The following is a 19,717-nucleotide window of genomic DNA, read 5'->3' as shown; positions in this document are numbered from 1 at the left end:
TTGAATTGGGAGCAGGGAGATAGAGGGTGTACCGGCACAGACACTCCTATCACCTCTTCTTCTGAAGTTTTACTAATTCTCTTAGACTTGGTAAAACTTTTTTCCCCTCCTTTTCCCCCCTCCCTATTAGTGTAATGTAAGATTTGTCTATAGCAATGCAGAGCCTGAGATGCACTCAGTTCCAGTGCCAATAGAAGTGGTGGAAATGTGCTTTACTACAGTCACACAGGGGGAACTTCTGGAAAGACTCATTAGAGGCAGGGCTTAGCCAAGAAAAGGTATTTCGTGTGGCTGATGGCAGGAAATGCAATTTTGTAGGTCTGTCATGATTATTTCAGTTGGTTTATAATGTTTTGCTCCTCTGCAGTTTGGTTTAGTGATACTACATCACTTTGCACAGAATTCAGAGTAAGGAAAGAGTGTGTAAACCTTTATGTTAAAATGTTGGCTGAGTATTGATTAATCAGTAAAAGATTTGAAGCTGTTTCCTTTAAATTCCAGGTCCATGCATCTTAATTTAACAGGCTGGAAAGATATTGCTTTACCCAAGGAAATACATTTTCTGTGATATTTGTTCACTGCAAGTATATTGAAGCAAAAAGAGATATTTTAGAGAAGGAGATAGTTCTCTGTGGTCACCATCTGCTAAAATTATTTTTTACTTCTTTCTAGGTATTATATTGGTCGCCAGATGTTTGTGGTGGTCTCCTCACCAGAGATGATCAAGCAAATCTTAGTGGCAGATTTTAGTAACTTCACCAACAGAACTGTAAGTACCTATAAAAGTTGGCTTTGTGGATGAAGTTGGTAGCACTGCAAATTCCAGCTCAGACCAAAAGTGGCTACAAGGAGGCTGGAGATAGAGGCAAAATTGCACATGGTTCAATGAGACCTTAAGATATATACATTCAGTCAAAGATTCTTGTTACCAGAACACTCTGAGGATGAGAGGGAATGTCCTTAGAAGAGTCACAATGTCCTTGTGACTGAAGCACCAGATGAATGTTGAAGAGAGGGTTTCAATATCCAGTTTTGCCACTGTTCCTGAGAAATCTTGGGGAAATCACTTACTAGCTCTCTTCCCCAGTTCTCAACCTGTGACATGGAGATGGTATTATTTGCTTTCTCCCACACAGGATCTGTTTTGTGCTTTTAGACTTTAGGGCAGGAGCAGTCTGCCTGGGACCAGGACATGCCTCCCACAGCTATTGTGTATTAGTCATACCTGAAAATAATAAATAACAAAGAAGGAAGTTGGAGTTAGCAAGAACTTGTACATATGCTCTTGGTTACACTTGGAAAGCTCATTTTCAGGAGGTGGTTAGAACAAGTAATGAGGGTGAATGGCCAGAGTTCCAGCAGTTGCCCAGCATTTTACAAGGAAATACTGCCACTGTGTGCTGCCTCAGTCCCATCCATTCCCTGCTTCCCTCTGGGCCCTTCGTACACTCAAACCTGCTCAGACAAACTCACATGTATTCAGGAGGGTTTTTTGCGCCCTTGGAGAACATTTTTTTTCTCTGATCAGCTGTCTGTCTCCTCTGCCCCTCTGATCCTCTCTGCAACCAGTCAGTCTGTTTGCAACTGCTTGTCACCTTTGCTTGCTTCTTTTGGTACATGAGTTTCATCTTGTGACTGCCTATATCTAACTGAATAACTACTCCATTCTGCCCATAGCTCACACTTAAAAGGAAGAATCTATTTTTAGACTTCTTAGACTGAAGTCCTTATATGTGACAAGGGGCTTTCCCCCATTTTCTCTATCTTTGAAGAAATTTTCCATCCCATCCCTTCTTCCACCCCAAGCAGGAACCCTATTTCTTCCTGTCTGTAACTTTCCTGTGCTTTTCTTCTTGATATTTGGTAGTAATAGACTGTACCCACTACACCTAGCAGTAACTGGTGATCAAATAATATTTCCCTGAAACTAGAAATCTTTCCTTTGAGGGGACACTCAGATTTCTGAGTGTCTGTTGTTCTGAGTGTCTGTTGTCTGTTGTTCTGCTCTTAACTTTAGTCAGCCTGGTCGTTTGGATATGTCTTTCTCTGTATTGTCACACTTCTCAGTTAGTGAAATTTTTCCTCCTCTCCAGGCCTTTTGTGTTCAGAGGTTTCTCTCTCTTTCTTGTTGTTGTGTGTCACCTGTCATGGTCTGTCTGTAACATTTGTGTTCCTCTCTAAAATTCGGGTAGGTTATGTCACTGTAGGTCCTCTTTCCCTCTCTCTCCTTTTTTTGTTCTTCATTAGATCTGTTAGCTAGAGCTGTCTCTGCAGGTTCACATCTTGCCCTCATCACTTGACTGTCCCCTGAATCATTTGTGGCTTTTCTGTGCAATGTCCTCCTTTATTGATGAGGAGTGGAGACACAGAGTGACATCCCTGCCACTAACCAGAAACCCTACATCAGATGAGACAATTTAACTCCTAGCTCTCACTTTAGCAAAATTAACAGTTTTCCCCCTGTGCAGGGTTGCTAAATCTGTCTTGCTTAATGCCTATGAGTCTAAGTCAAATGATCTTCCTTCATCTTATATGCTCTCATCTGCTTGTTCTATGGTCTTCTCACATAGCCACAATCTTTGATAGTTTCTCACTTTGCACTTTGTCCTCCCCTCTTCCAGTCATTGCTTTTCACTTATTGAAAATAAGGAGCCATCTGTTTCTGTGTCTTTCCATATCTAACCTGGGGATCTTTCCTCTTCTGGAGTTTTCACACAGGAAGCTGTTTCCTCTTTAATTTGCAGTCAGGTCTCCTGGGGAAGTATTTGGTTATCCTGTACACTAGTAATCCTACATGAATATAAATAATGCTGGGTAGTACGTAAGGAAGGCCAATGGAATTTATTCAGATGTGATTTGGGTTGTATGCAAATAATGATTGAAAGGTGAGAGTTAGAAAAGCACTTTCCAAGTAATAGAATTCTTTCTTATCACATTGACTGAATAAATGTCATTTTAAGACTTTTAATAGGGTTGCTTCTGTTTGTATATTTTAAAATTATTCAAAGCAAGCTCATCTACTTTGAGTGAAGGTTTCTATTTGCTAGTGGAGAATTCAAAATGCTAAAAATATCCCCCTGCTTTATTTTATGAACTCTTTTCCCAGTGAAGAGTGGTTATAGAACTAGCTTTGGAGTCAGTGCTGTTCACAAAACTAGGCCAATATATTCCAGCCCAGACATAGCGCTTGCTTATTATTTCAGCCCAAAGTCTTTTAGTCTGAGAGTATGGGAAAGCAGGTGAGACCACTGGGTTTGAACAGGTCTTCAGAAAACACACTTGTGCTTTTCTTTTCCCACCTCCCCATATGCATTTCCAAAATCAAGCTTTGTACTTCATCCACCAGAGTGAAATGTGAGTTATCTAACCTAGAATGCCTCAAAGAGAGATTTTTCTCTCTGTAGCAGTTGTAGCAACTGTATGTTAACAAATTATCACTGAGTTTCAGGTTGCCCAGGACTGATTCTAAGAGCTAAGTGTAGAAAAACTTCTTTTTCCTGTTTATTTTGTCACTTTTTAAATTAATTGTAAAATACATACATATTTGATTAAGAAACAATGAGAAACTTGTGAAGGGCTGAAAACAGTGGATTTATTGGTAGAAGCCAGTAGGATGATGATGATTCAGTGCATTCTGACAGCTTTTATTAAAGCTCTCCATAATGTGATGTCATGCCTTTGAGTGCTCGTCAGCAGGATGCCCTTAATCTGGGATTGTGCACCTGTGGACTCCCTTATGGGAAGCCATCAGAAGGCCCTTATGGATTGAGAGTGGTTTTAATCTGCTGAGAAGATTCTTTTGGAAGCATCTTGTGTCCTGTCTCTGCATCCTGAAAGACCTAGACCATTTGTGCACTTCTCACACATTAAACCTCTCTGCTCACTCATTATATAGACAAAGTAGATCTTGCATTGAACACAAGCTAAACTACTCTTCATTTTATGTTTCCCTCTGATACTATATATTTCACATCTTTCCTATGGCTACCTTTTGAAAATTACTATAAAAGTCTTTTATATTCCCCCATCATCTTCTCTTGTTTCTGAATTACTGGTTGATAATTCTTGCAAAAGAAGTGTTCGGTGACTGCAGATCAAATCTGCATTAAGGTTCTCTTCCTTTTAGAGCAAGTAACCAAGTCTAGCACACAGGCTGTTACTGCCTTGTAGGCACAGGGTATGTGTATTGTGAACTGTATAATCACAGGAAGGCAATAATGACACTCTGCTTTCCCATTTAATTTAGTCTCAATTAACATAATTGTTAGAACCATTCAAAACCAAAAGCGTCTGCTGTAATATACCTTCATACTTGAGGCATATGAAGCCTTTTTCCCATGTTTTTAATTATAGTTGAAGAAGAAAATATGAAAATTACTTTATATACCTTCTGTCAAAAAATATGGAATTAATTTTAATTTAGGTTAACCATGGAAACCTCAGCCAGCATTTAGGCAAGGCTGTGCTGGAGTAAATGATACCTTTTTCTCACAACTGTGTTGTCTCTTGAATAGAAGCTTCCTTTTAAGAGCACTAAGACCATTTTTAACTTCATTACTGTGTTGCAAGTGAGATAGGATTATGATGTTTGTTGCATTCTTCCAGGTGGGATAATGATACATAATCTGTTTTCAGATTGTTTTTAATTCTGCATCGAAAATTTGTTTTTCAATTAGTAATTGAGAATCATTAAAATGCACTTTTAAAAATGTAGGAGCAGAATGTTAAGATGGAACAATGTGAAGAGAAACATTACCTGGGCCATAATTGAAATAATTCAGATGGCTGTAAAATATTTCCTAGAAATGTGGATTCAGTGAGCCCTGAGGCAAAGGTAGGTGCTGGCTAGCCAAGGTTTGCCAGGAGTTGGTGCTCTGCCAGAATTCATGTGTCTGTCACAAGTGGAAGCTATTGGTTGATTCAGACCAAATCCTTAAATCTACCTGCCAACCAGCTGGGGGAGAGTGACATTTTTAAATTCAAAAATCTACACCAGTTCCAGTCGCTCTAAGAAAACATCTCCCTCGTCTCATCAGAAGCTTTCCTGCTGCATTGGTAAAAATAGTAATGGATTAACAGCAAACAATAATGAAGTGGTAAAAATAAGAATAAAAAAGTACCAGGAGAATATGATACAAAATCCTTGCATCGCTTTTGAAGGAAATTAGAGTTGCTTGAGCTTCTTTTCTTTTTGCTTATCTAGTCTTTCTCTTCATCTTTGAGTTGATCCACATAAGATCTGATTATTCTTTTCACATATATAATTTGTCTTTTACACTAAGCTGTTTCATCATCATCTATATTTTGGTAAACCTATAAAGCTTCAGGCCTACTTAGAGCATTAAACAAATAAAATGCAACCACCAAGTAGGAAGGAACCTATTTTCTGCATTTTGTTCAGTTGTGGTCCAGGATGCCTGACATATTCGTGAACTGGCTGTTCTTTCTGGTCTCTTGCTGGAGGAAAGAAAACTGGATATTACTGTATCCAAAGTTCTATCTAAATTTGATACAAGATGCCCTCCAGAGATCCCTTCTGAACTCAGCCATCCTGTGATTCTGTGAATTGGGTCAGAACCTCAGTCAGCAGAAATCAACATATTAACTTTAAATGACTCTGCAGTGATTGATGATGGTGAAGTGTCTCCAGAGCAGGACTGGGATGTTAGAACTGGCTTCAAACAGCTCAGCTCAGGAGCTGGCTGGTGTGTTCTCCACCTTTTGCAAGTAAAGCATCACATGCATGTCATGTGCAAGATCTTTCTTGCTGCCTTCTGCCTTGACTTTCAGAGAACAGGCATCAGCCTCACTGATGTGCTTTCAGTAAAAAGTGGTAATTCAGTTGTCTATCCAAACCTGGAGTCTTACCAGCTTATGGGCTGGGCTGTTTGTTCCATCTCTCTCACAAATACAGTTTTACAGTTTTATTTTGAAAAATCAACCCACCAACATGCTCATATGTTGTCTCATAAGGGATGAAAATTCTAGAGTGTTGCCAAAAGAAACATATGCATGCTGCCTTGACCCTGTACCCTTTGCTTGTTTGGTTTAGAAATGTTTCTTTTCTTCAAGTTAAACTTCCTAGGATTATTTCTGGTTGTGTTAATGCCATCATCATCCTTTCATGTGAATTTCTTTGTTTACTTAGAAATTATTGTTGTAAAGTTCAATGAAATCAGTTTGTAAACAGGGGATGAATGTATTTCATTGGAAGCTTACCTTTGCATGGGCACATGGTTTGGAGCTCCAGTGACACTGTGTGACAAGCAGGCAAGTCAGTGCTTGGAAAATGAGTCAAACAAATGAGAAAACATCACATATACACACACACACACACACAAATATATATACACACTTATATAAATACACACACACACATATATATATATATACACACCTATATATATATACCTATATATATATACACCTATATATATATACACACACCTATATATATATACCTATATACCTATATATACACCTATATATATATATATACACCTATAAATATATATATAAATAAGGTCTTCATTCTTCCATGCTTTAAAATGACCATTCAGTGGGATGGCATTGTACACACGTGATGATCTCGTGTGTGTGAATAGTTTGATTTAGTTTGATTGTGATATTTAGTTTTAAATACATGCTGGGGTTTGTGGCTGCAAAGAGGAGGAATGTGCTTTAATTTTTTTCACTGCTTCGTTCTGTTTAGATTTTTTAAATTTTATTTTTCCACTCCTTCATCCTGTTTCATTTTGTTTTTTGTTTGGATAATAAAGAACATGGAAGGTGACTGGCCTAACACCTCTGGAGCCAGCATGTCCCATGAGGAGTTGCTGTGTCTGCGTGTGAGCTTGAATACATATCTGTGTGTATTTATGGATGCATACAGATGCACATATATTGATTTGGGATCTCCTTGTGATTTGAGGAGAGGCTGAGTCTCTATTCCATTCCCTAGAGCGCTGTAGACCTCAATTGTGCTATATCTTATTATGGAAATGTCACAAAATCTGCCTCTTTGTGCGTGGCACGGTGGCATTTCAGTTCCTGATGCAGTGAAGCCATCATGCCTGGTGGCAGGCTGTGCCTTGAACATCCAGTTGTTTGTGATGCAGAGCTGAGATGTTCTTCCCTCCCTCCCTGGCTTTGTAGGACAAATCCAAGCATCAATCCCGCCACATGTACAATAAGCCTTGGTCTCACTGAGCTCAGAATATTCAGTGCTTCCAAACATCATTCTGTGCCTTGGGAGGATAAGTGAAAAGGTGTCCAAGCAGTGAATTTATTAAGATTTACTTTTTTGCCTACCAGTTTTATACAGCTTCTAGATCATAGCTGGTTTGAAAGCTTGTCTGGTACAGCACTGGTAGAGAAAGGGAATCATGTTAGCAGGGAATGAATTTGGCTGTATGGCACTTTTCTGTTTAATATTAATTTGTTTGACTGCATATTTGTGGGTGCTGTTGTACAGGCACATGAGCCCAGATGCCTGAATGATTTTCCAGTGCCAGGAAACTGAGCAAGAGCTCTTATCCTTGTTTGGACCTGATGGTTCAGGAGGACTGAGGGTAAACAACCCTAACATCTGCTTTCTTTCCCAAGTGTGTCTCCATGGCTGTCTTCTAGACATACTAGAATACCTTTCTAGCTTGGTCAATATATGTGTAACTATTTTGCTGCCTTCTGTACCTCATAAAATCACTTTTAATTCAGGATTTACTTTTGTCTTTCCCCTTTTTGCTTTGAGAGCTTGCAGGTTAATTTTTCTGAGCAATTAAGTTCAGTTTTGTTTAAATGTTTTAAAGTAGCAGTGCATATGCTTGCAGTAGGCATTTGAAAATTAAAATAATAAATATTGAGAGGGTCATTTCTTTCACACTGTGCAAGTCTTTTTATGCGTGCACAACAAATTGTCCCTTATTCCCCATATGCTGAAGCTAATAGCACAAAACTAATGTTGTCAAATGATCACTGCTCTTGGCTGTAAAATTAATCAGACTTTGGCTTCAGTTACCCTTAAAAAAAGGACTGATGTATTAGTACACTATGTTCTGTGAGCCACCTGATCCTCTGAAACCCCAGTGAGAAGAGGTCTGGTTTTGTGATTTGGGCTCTAGGTCAGGATTTAGGAGCTCTGAGCTCAGTTTTTGGCCTTGCTACAGAATTCTTGTGTTCACAAGGACAAAGTATTTAGGAAGTGCTTTGTCACCTTAATAAATGTAAAAGAGTATATTGGGAATTTCCAGCTGAAGAGTATCACTAGTGAATGTGAGTGCTTCAGGACTGATGGCAATGGGTTGGGATTTGCTTTATCTGTTAATTCAAATGGCTGTGATGGGAGGGTTTTTGTTTGTTCTTAAAAGAAGCTTCAGAAATGCAGATTAAAAAGTTTTAATGAAAAGCTCTTTTTTCTCCCCTTTTAAGTAAGTGTCTTCTTTGAAGTATTAAAAAAAGCTAAAGTAGAAAAGTTAGCATTATCAGATTTAATTGAGTGTATTTGAGGATCATCATCCCGAGTTTGTAATTTTTATTTGTGATTCTAATTCAGAACAGGAAACCAAGTGAAACCTGTGTCCTGTGAAGTGGGAGAGCTCATTTGTCTTTACCTTTGGAACACCTGGCACCTGCTTCTGCTTACCTACTGTCCTGCTTCTGGCCAGGACAGGGTTAAGTTTTTTGGGTAGCTGGGAGGGGGCATGGCCAGGACCCTGAGGTCATTCTATCCCACATCATTGCCAGGGGTGGGGGAAAGGGATTCTCTGCTGGGGAGAAGGGGTTCCTTCTGGTCAAGTAAATGTGGTTCAAGGAACCATCCAGTATTGTTTATTTTCAGGATGTTTCCATGTGAATCCTTTCTTTTCCTGTACCCTCTCACTGGTATTTTTGCTGTTACTGTTCATTTTCTTATCTCACTGCTAGTTGCAGTAAATTGCTCTCTCTCAACCCATGATCTTTACCTTTCCTGCCTCCAGTTCCCCTCTCCATCCTGCTGCAGGGAGAGGGGAAAGCAGGTGAGCAGGAGGGTGGCAGCATGGTTTGGGGGATCTCAGTGGGGGCACAGAATTGGGGAGTACCACTCCTAAACCACAGCTCCACAATTCATAAAAGGATGTCAGCATTTGCCTACATCTATGCACGTTCTTCTCATTTAATTTAGGGGGCCATGACTGTGTATTTACACAAGTATGTTTATTCTGTCCAGAATTGGGATTTTCCCTTAAATGGGAGACTTTGTTTTCTCTTTGCCTCTCAGAGAAAAGAGGGTGAGCACAGCCTCTTCTCAAACATTTGAGTATTCAATAAAGACTTGTGAAAGTTTAGGAAGATACAAATAACAGCAAGCTGGAGTGCCTTAGAACAGCTTACCAGCGATCAGTCTTTAAACACTGACTGTAGTTAAGTCTAATTAATTTGAGGATGGTCCTGTTGACTGACTTGAAGATACCCTCTAATTGACAATGTATTTCCTTTGAGTGGTGGCTTAGGCAGTTTGAGGAAGGTTTCCTGTGTTGTTGTGCCTGGAGGAAGCTCTCAGCACATTCCCCAGCAGTGGGGGCCAGACTGAAGCTGGGTTTGGAGAAAGCCACACTTCCAGTGAGGCTGCTATTTTAACTGGCTAACCTATTGTTGTGTAGGTAGGTCATATGAATTTGTTTTCTTAAGAGTTATGAATCTCTAACTGAGTAAATGAGCACTAATATTTTTCACATTTCCAGGTAAGATTGCAAATAAAAGTGGCTGATTCCCTGTGTGAAGGGCTGGAAATGGATTGGTTGCACACAGATGAAATACAAAATAAAAACTTTCCACTTTTTCTCTTTTCCAAGCATGGGCTGTCTGTTTTCAGATGCTATGGGCCATAAACCTTGGCAATATAAAAGCAATGCAGTTGACTGTAAGGAGACTAGAAGACTTAAAAACAAGTTTTCTTTCTCCTTGCCCCCACCATGGAGAAATGATGAGTCAGCATGTTGAGACCACAGCTGATGCTGAGATGCACAGTCCTCTTATTTTTCACAGGAGTTATTATGAAATTAGTTATTTTTCAGCATGGGTCTAAGTATTTGAATCTATCCCTGAGTCTTTCTCTGGTTTATTAATGGGCTGCAGTGCTGCCATCACCATGGTATCCTGCTACCTCTTCCCCTGTGAAGACTGCAAAACCACATGATGAAATTTACATTTTTAATTCTCCACTCTCCATGCCTGTACACATAAAAATGCTTTGCAAAACCGTGGGAGAGCACAAACCCAAGGACAATTCAACATCAAGAAACAACTTGGGTTGCTGTGTTGTTTTGTTAATTTTGAGCCCTCTCCCTTTCTGCTGTTATACTGCAGCCATCAGTGGCTCAATACCTGCTCCTAGGTAGACACCACAACACCAGATGGATTAGGTACTTTACAGCACTAATGATAGTGGCTGATAATGTGTGCAAATCTCCCTTTCACTGCTTGTTCAAGGCAGTCAAGAAATACTGAATACAGCTGTACATAATTACGCTTCTTTTGAAGCTAAATCAGCCTGTGAAATTTCTGTTCCTGGAAAATGGTCAAAATTAGTCAATAAAAAACCCAACAAAACAAACAAACAACAAAACCCCAAACCCTTTGCATGTGCTTTGTTAGCGGTACACTGTGACATTCTGTTTCCTAAATGCAAGGCTTCCCTGCCAAACTACTGGGATTTGAAGGGAGGGTGGGAAATACTGCATAATGAAACTACGAAAAGGTGATTTTGCTGCAGGTGCAGGAAGATGCTGATTTGACAATATGCAGTGCATATGCACTTGTTTGTGCCATCAGGAGTTTGTGTAGGACTAAGTATGTATTTTTGTGTTGCAGGTATGTGAAGGGTTACTCCCCCTTTTTACCCACTCCCTGTTCCTTCCGCATGTTTGAGTCAATGTGAGGTCAGCTTTTGAAATTATCTGTTTTGGCTTGTTTATCCTCACCTCTGTTTTCTTCTTTATTCAATCATTCTGCAAGAGTTCCTTTTCTAAACAACTGAAGAGGACAAGATCAGAGTATTATTAGTTTTTGCCTTCCCTTCCCCCAGTTTTTTTTTCTCCTGTTGAAACTTGCCAATCACTTTTGAAGCCTACATTGGGCTTTTCTGCAGCACAGGAGATATCATTAAGGCTTTAAACCCACTAATGAGGGAAATGTGCGCTGCTTGAAGGCTCCTGCAATATTAACTACATCCAATTATGTTAGGTAAATGTATGAGTATAGTCAAAACAGGATGAAAGCATATCTTTCTATTCAGGCCAAAAGCAGTCTTCTGAGCCAATCTTTCATCAAACCTACATTGGCTATTTATTTACTGGGTTTGCAGCACTTTTTTTTTTTTTTTTTAATACTGAATAATAACATTGAAGGGAAACAACACTTACAGGCAGGAAAGGACTATCTATTCTTAGGGCTGTGTTCCTTGTTTAAAGAACATGTTTTACTGTTGGATAAAATATGTGAAATCGTAAGTCTGATTAATGTTTTTTCTTGTTTAAATACATTATTGCTTCCTTATCTAATCCTTCCCTTAGCTGACTGTGTTATGAGTAGGTGGAGTGCAAATGCAGTTTTTGCTGGTCTTTGCTGGTCCTGACCTTTGATTTCTGTCGATTTGCTGTTTCTTTTTAAAGGGAAATTCAATTTATCCTACTTCTTTGGACATTCCCTGTGAGAATATTTTTTGGGAAACTTATTCAGTCCAATATCACAGATTTTTACCAGTCCTTCATTTCTGACTTCTGAAAATGTTACTTGACAGTAGTAGACTGGTTGTTTGGTTTACATTTTTCTTCATTTTTTTCTATTTTTGACATACAGTAGAGTGTCATGTCCTTTGATTCTTGCCTTTCCCAGTCTGCTTTTGTTTAGAAGAGTAATTAGTCTGTCACTTGTTACAGAATTGACATAGGCTCAGATCACAGCACCCGAGTTGGCCTTTTCACACGCTTGAGCAGAGTTCAGACCCAGTACTTTGCTTTGTTTTCATGTCTTTAACCACATTTGGAGGTAACTCAGCTGCTCATGTACAAAAAGTCCTTTTGAAGCATCTGATGGTACAGGAACCCTCTTAAGTCTATAGAAATGATGTTTCACAGCACAGAGAGGTGATTTACATGAACATAACTGGGAGTCTGCTAGTTCAGCACTGGAGTAGATGTGATATGGCAGTATGTAATATTTGAATGGTTGTCATGTATCATGCCTAAGATCTGCTTAGGTTGAGTGTCCTCTTTCAAAGGTGGCCAGCAGCAGAATTCAAAACAGAACAGCAGGACAGGCAGTGACAGCAATCTTCCTTCTGGCTTATCTGCCAGGCCTCCAGCACCCAGTGCTGTGGTGACTTCCAGTGCCAGAGATTGCATCTGAGCAACATTTCTCCCATTCACTCCATCAGCCACAAATCTGTTCCCACCCCATTTCATTTTGAATCCTTTCTATTAAAGCTTATGCCAGAACATGGGCATTTTTGATTCAGAATTAAGAATTATTTTTTTTTCCATGGATAAGTTTTTTGTTTTGACTGTCATAGTTCTGTCTGGGGACTCTTGTGTGTGCACAAGTCCATTCCTGTTCAGTGAGAGTTAATGTGATACATGTGGGTAATTATTATGCTAATCCTTGCAAGATTTTGCTCTTCATTTAAAGTATTTTAAAGGTAGCATTATATCTTCAAACTAGTGGGAATAGTTTTCTCTTTAGACAGATATCTTAATCCATTTGCCTGCCTTTATGTTTATATTTGAACTTAAAAGTATGAAAGGTCCTTTCTTATTTTTTAGTTTTTGATATAATGATTATGTTCTTACCTAGCAGAGTGCTAACAACCAAAATTTTTGTTGAGATGTCTTAACTGGACTCACCATTTCCACAGCAAGATCTGCAACATGGATCACATGAGCATTCCTTCCCTGGTCCAGCTCAGAAGATAATTCATCTTTATGTGTCAGTGTGGGCTTTTTCAAAGCCATGCAGGCTGACTTAGCCCTGAAGCAGATGAGTGCTCCCAAGGGCTCTCCACCAGCTCCATTTCACTGGTGGTTATCTCCAATTGAGGGGGAGTGGTGAACAGCTGATGGGGTTGGAGCATCTTATATTGGTGCAGCTGGTTTGCAGTGGTCCTCTGACCACAGCCTGGAAAGTTCTCTTCTACCTAGCAATTAACTCTGTGCTAAGTGAAAATTTCTGCCACCCTGGTTTTTTTTTGCTTGTGACCTACACTATGTAAGTTTCATTCTGCAAGAATGAAACCTCCATGAGAAAGGATGTTCAGAGACTGTGAGCTCCTCAGAGCTGACTGTGTGCTACAGCTACAAGTGTGGAGGATCACAAGTGAGGAATGAGTCGGCAGGTATTGTTTCACTCTCTAGCCAGGATTCTCCTTTATATAGCAACCACGTGTCGTGGCACCATTTGTTGTGAATAATTGATGCAAATACTGGCTGATCCGAGCCTTGGGAGGGGATGGTGGTGCTGCTGTGGGTTGTGGGGGTGCCGTGGAAGCGCCACGCTGTGAACGCACAGCTCCTGACCATGAGCAAGGGAAGTCGCAGGACACTGGCCACTGCTGCCGATGTCTTGTCAGCATTTGATTCACCACAATTAGAAGGGAAAAGGAGGAGGATGAGGGGTGTAAAACTCCAGTTTTTACACTGCATGTCTCACAGCTCTCCAGCGTAATGAGTGCTCCTTACTTTGAGCACACTTGGCTGTTGGAACTCAGTACATCCCTCTGGGTGTCCAGAGTTGCCGAGGTCCCTGCCGGGGGGCTCGGAGACCTTGGCATGCTGCCCAGAACACCTGGAGATTTGATTTTGACCCTTAGAGCAAGTTGCCAGCTTTGTATGAGGACATGAAAGTCACACAGGTTTGAATGGTATAATGACAAAATGATCACAGGGTGAAAATGTAGATTTTAGGATTTTTGGTATGAGAGTTATGGGGACAAGATGGAAGAATCTGGGCGTGCCTAGCCTTTCTCCTTCTTCTTGTCCTCCATTTTCTGCAGTGATGTTGGCACTTTGAGATTGGTCTGGAGTAGAAGTGCACTGTCTAACATAGGTGATAAGTATTGGGAATTAAGTGTAAATATGATATATGTAGTTTGTAGTATAAAAGGACAACACCGCCTCGGGGGCAGTCAGAGTGCTCAGAGCTGCCTTACTGAACAGATCTCGGCTGGGCAGAAAGAAAATTTTATAGATAAGAATTAATTAACAACCTCAAGACCGAAAAGTGGAGTCCAGACTCGCTCTTCAGTTGCGCGGGCCGAAACAGAGACATCCTACGCATCTCGGGGCAGCAATTGTCAACAGCAACCCGAGACTTGGCCACTGTGCATTTTCATGTTCCTTCATCTGTTTCTGAAGTCTTGGTGGTGGCTCCAAGAGACTCCATTTAGCCTCACAGACACATTCAGCAACACATATAGTGAGATCAGGAAACAGCTGTCCTGCAGCAAAAGTATGGGCCTTGTCTATTATTGTTAATTATTTACTCCTGCCAACCTCTTCTCACTGGCGTTATGCAACAGAAACAAAAATAATTACGTTCTTTACTGAACTAATGTTCCGTTCCTCTTCTTTCCCTTTAATGCTTGCTCCTGGAATAAAGAGTTTGGGGAAATAATAGTAAAAACAAGAACTATCTTGCAGTCTTCTCTTCTGCTAGATTAATTCTAAGTTGAAGGTACACAAGATATTATTTTTTTCCCTTTTCAAGGCAATTGCAACTGACAGTTTCCCCATTTCCTTTTCCATTCTCAGTGTGTGCATTTAGATGAAGCTAAAACTGCAGTCTTGCACTTTTTATGCAGCTTTCCTAAAATAATTCTGAATAATTTAACAGTGGCTCAGAAACATTCCAGTTTAACCAGTCATTGACCTTCAGTCAAGTTGAAATGTCATCAGGCCTATATTGGTATTTCATCAGTTCCAAAGAAGCTGCAGAGGCAATGGTGAGATCTATAATTAAAGTTGCCCAATGTCTCCCATTACAATGTTTCCCTTTCTGTAGATTATCATAGTTTAACTGCTTCAATTAGTATTTTCCATTTAGCATTTTTCAGTCAAAATGGTCTTGCTATTTTGGAGACCATGCCTAGGGAAAAGTTAGGGTTATTTATCGATTGTGAGGAAAATAAACCCAGAGTCTGTTTCTTTGGCTTTGGCTTTGTTCCCTCTAGTGTTAAGGGCTGGATATAAAAACCACTTTGAAAATCTGACCAAACTGCTTAAGTTTATAAGCCCCTGAAGAATCTGAGTAAACAGAGACTCAACAAAAAAATATTAGAGGAGACTGACTTACTGCTATCGCTCCCTGCTGACAGAACTCTACAAATGACAAAGAATTTCTACAAGTCATCATGTGAGCTTTATGTCTGAAGGGGGAGAACCTTGAGTTTGTGACTGATTAATTCCACATGAAAGGTTTTGGGGTTTTTATGTGCAATGTTAAAAACTTTCTGGATATTTCCTCTAGAAATCTTAAATGTGAGAAATCAAACAGAGATCCTGTGGGGGGAAAAATTATGTATGATAACATAACTAAAGAATTGGATCCATTTGAACCCATTTCTGCATCTGCTTTAGGATACAAGGACTGCACTAAGCCTAAGATTTTCAAACTTCTTAATGTTTTATTTTGCTCTCTAGTATCCTCCTAGTATAATTGTAATTGACTGCAGTAGGAGTTGATGGCATACCATATTGTCAGCAGTAAGAATTTAAAAAACAAAACCTTTGCTCTAGTGATTTCTGAGATTTGATTAGGAAATGTGTGGAAGACAGAATTTTCATGTCATATCTGATTTTGAAGAGTTTAAAGCCAAAATAAAAATAGTTGATTGAAATAATTTTTTTTAGTTACAGCTTTTAATATAAAAAGTAGTTTCAATTTGAGAGGTAAAATTTTTTGTTCCAAAAACATCTATAAAAGGTAGTTTCTAGAACTTTTTTCCTTCTTTTTTTCCAGAAAGCCTAGAGAAAGAAATTGATTTTGCAATATTGACAGTTTCTTGCAAGCCTCATGACTTGATTTAAGTTTCTCTCACCAGCTCTGGTTTTACTTTTGTTTAATATTTGATTTGAATTTTTAAAAGGAATGTACCCTCCCTAGCTGGTGTTTCACTGTGTCACATTACATGTTCTCTAAATGCCCTGGCTGCTAGATGGCACTCATTTGTTTTACCCTCCTTGTAGTCAAGTGGAGCAGCTCTCATTTTTTCATTTTCTCTCTTTTTTTTCACTTTTTTCAGCTCTTCCCTTTATGCTTGTGGTAACATTTATCTTATATTGGCAGTGACAGTCACTTTTGGTTATAAAAACTTCGGTTTGTCCTTGGGTTAAGATTTATTCTAAGTAAAAAAATCAGCAGGGTTTTAGACATGTCTCAGAGGGTTATTTTTTTCAGTTTCAACATCCCTTTTATTTTTCAGGCTGCTGGATGCTGGGGGTGTTCAGCATGAGCCTCAAGTGTGAGAGAAGCAGCTGTACAGATGCAAAACGAGTTCTTGTGATGTGGGAGTGTGTGCTGTGCTGGCCAACGCTGATGGTTGGGAGCTGCAACTCCCACCCATCAATAAAGCTGCCCTTGGAAGTGCAGATTCTAATTTCCAAGTGAAAATAACAGTCTGGGTGCATGCAGTCAAGTGTGATGTGTGTGCTGAACATGGGTGCAGCCTGGCAATTTCACTGGTGCCTGGTCCTTCCAGAGAGTGAAGCCTCTTTCCTTTCTCACACAGGAGTCCCAGCAGGCAGCACCTCCAGCCAGGCTGTTCATTGCTGCTCTGTGTGTGCCTGGCTGTCGGGGGTTAATCCTCAGGGCAAGGTTGCAGGTGTCTCATTCTCATGGCTGGCACACATTCCTCCCCCAGGCACTTGATAAAAAGGAATCTAAATCCCAAACCTTGCTCTGCCCTCCTGTATGTTTGCTGAGCTCCCAGCTTGTGTGTGCCCAAAATGCTGCTGCTGGCTTTTGGGGCACCGTGAGTGGGGAGAATTCAGGTTCTGATCCACCCCTCTGGTTTCATGTCATGGCACTAAAACTGAAGCTAGAGTAGTGGAACAGAACCCCTAAATGCTGCATCACCTGAAGGAGGCCTGCCTGGCCAGAAAGAGATCTGTGACCTCTGTGGTGTGGACTCCAATTTGTGGGGTTTTTGTTGTTTTTAACATTTTATCTTATCCTAGAACTCTTAAGATAACAAGATATGGTGACATGCTTTATGTTTTGTAATCCACACTGCTTCATATTGCAAGTCTAAATGCTTAAGAATACAAAAGTAGCTGATACTGTTAAATTATTTCAATGAGTTACTTGCTGATACTCAGAGGAGTGTTTCAACTTCTCTCCTTGAAGAAATCAGTGAGAGTGATGTGAGCAACAGTCTGCTTACAGGTGGTTTGTGAATTGAAGCTGTTTTACAGAAATTGTGAGCTCTAGGGATCTCATGATAAGTCCTGTAATGCTATCTGTGCACAATAGGACTTTATTATTGTTGAAATTATCTTATGACAAACATTTAATTCTGGATATGTTCAAATTAATTTGTAAGAGGCAAATGCACAAACATTATTTCATATAAACATGTCAAAACATGTTTTCATAAATTAGGATTTTTTAAAAATTTGATTGAAACTAGGCAATAACCACAAATATGAAATCTTGGAAAATAAAATGCTGAAAGTGTGCTGTGCAACTCCTGAGGAAGTTTTATAGCCTAGCTCTTCTTGAGGGACAAATAAATGAGGAACAAAAGCAGCTACTGCTATCAGGAAAATACATTAATGTTTTGACAGATAGATGTGGGAATCTTAGTATGTGAAATTTGGATTTTTTTTCCCCTGATGTGTAAATATCCACTTAATATAATTAGAAAGAATTGTGAAGGCAAGGAATTCAAATTCTTCAGCTGAGCAGGTACTGCAAATGTGATTTGTTGACAGCTTGTCATTCTGCTGTTACAGCTGACCCGAAGTTTTCTTTCTGAATGACTTTTCAAAGGAAAAGTAACATAAAAATTAAAGTATTTAGCCAGGGAGTGTTCTGCCTTGGACTAGCAGCATATGCTTAGGGAAGGAGCAGAAGAGCAGAGCAAGTGTAGGGCAGTCTTTCCTGTAGAATGTCCCCCTAACATCTGACTGCCCATGGTTGACTTCCTAAGCTGAAAGCTGTATTCATGTTTTTAGTTTATAATAGCCCTTTTCTTCCAGTAGTTTGATTTAAATATCATCTTGAACCCATTTTTTGTTTTTAAACCATTAGGAGGCCTCACAAGAAAACTTTTATTGGCTTTGTTTGACATTGTTTTGAAATTTTCTTCTTGGCATTGGAGGGGGAAGGTGAAATACTTTTTTCTTGGGTTATTTTGCACATATTGGAGATCGTCAGTTTGCCATATTAATCCCAGATTTTCTGTTTCAAATTAGATAAATGACAACTTGTAGTATATTTTGTGTATCAGGATGTTGTCACATGGGAGATGGGGTATTGGGCAACAAGTTTTAGGTGCTACATGGCAACTTGGAAGACTGGTAGAAACCCTTTGAAATGTCTACCACCTTTGGTCATAGTTAGCTATTTAGCCACTTGTTTATTTTCAGTGTTTCTTGGTGCTTTGAGATTTTAAGCTACACAGGCCTGTATATAATTTTATTTCTGCATTGCAGCACCTGAGTGAAAGAGGTCAAACTAAAATTGTCAATAAAATATGAAGCACATGAAGAAGTGACATTTCTTATATATACTTTTCTCCAAATAAAAACACTGCATGCAGTTGATATTTTTAAACTAAGCCATTGCTAAGCCTCCCCTTCACCTGCCTCTCTTACCTCTGCTAGTGACCAGAAGGTCCTAAGCATTTAACCCCTATTTGAGGAGCTTAATTTGACAATACAGATTTAAAGCTCTTGCTCAGCCATAGCTAATGTTCTGAGGTACCTCAAATCCCTTGGAGCTGCTGATTTCAGCAACTGAAATCACCAAATAGAGGCTTAGCAGTTTTGAACCTTGTCCAAGGTTGGAGAGCTATGAATATGATGTTTTGAGAGGAGATGGCCCTCATGTGTGCCTTTGAAATGGGCTGGTGGCTCAGGCACTGCAGAAAATGGAACAGCAATAAACATGGTTCTTTGAATCACAAAGTGGTGGAGCCAGGCTGCACCAGTGCAGTCCCCTGTGACAAATTGACCAGAGTGCAAGAGAAAGAATTTCACACATTTACCTACTGGAAATCATTCCAAGGCAGTCCTCTCACCTCTCTGTGAAGTACCCCACCTAGAAACTTATAGGTGATTCTTTGAGACAATGCACTTGCAGCCTTATTTGTTGAATCAAGGCCAAATCCTATGGCCATTCATGAAAGAGAAGTTAGAGAATCTCAGCAGCCTAAGAGGCCTCAGACCATCCCTCCCTCCCCCTAACCTGTACTCCTGCAATAATAATTATTTCCTTCATTATTCTTATTTCCTTATTTTTCTTCCTATCCTTATCCACAGGAAGGAGTTACAACTTTTTCCCCTCACTGTGGCTTTTGTTCTGTCAGTGATCATTTGAAAGTGGGTTGCTACCATGACTTCTTTCACTCTGCAGTTATAAGAAAGAGAGTAATCCCTGATCACAGCTGTAGTGACCTCTCTTCTGGAATATGTTTTGTTATTATGTCCATGAGAAGAAAGGTGGTGAAACCTTAAGGAAGTATAGG

The 19,717-nt window shown here is 39.7% G+C and overlaps 1 protein-coding gene across 1 annotated transcript in view; it reads left to right on the top strand.

Moving 5' to 3' along the window:
- The window catches only part of TBXAS1 (thromboxane A synthase 1), a 226,676-nt gene that overhangs the window by 99,268 nt on the left and 107,691 nt on the right, over positions 1–19,717 (top strand). Inside the window, exon 4 of the mRNA XM_054282019.1 lies at positions 673–769. Within this exon, the coding sequence (XP_054137994.1) occupies positions 673–769 (97 nt within the window). The remainder of the gene's footprint in view (positions 1–672; positions 770–19,717) is intronic.

Source organism: Melozone crissalis, unplaced genomic scaffold, assembly GCF_028551555.1.
Source record: "Melozone crissalis strain CALT ecotype California unplaced genomic scaffold, PUWL_Pcris_2 ptg000033l_1, whole genome shotgun sequence".
In the NCBI taxonomy this organism is placed as follows: domain Eukaryota; kingdom Metazoa; phylum Chordata; class Aves; order Passeriformes; family Passerellidae; genus Melozone; species Melozone crissalis.
Note: the sequence above shows the minus strand (reverse complement) of the source record. Positions and strands in the feature narration are given on the sequence as shown.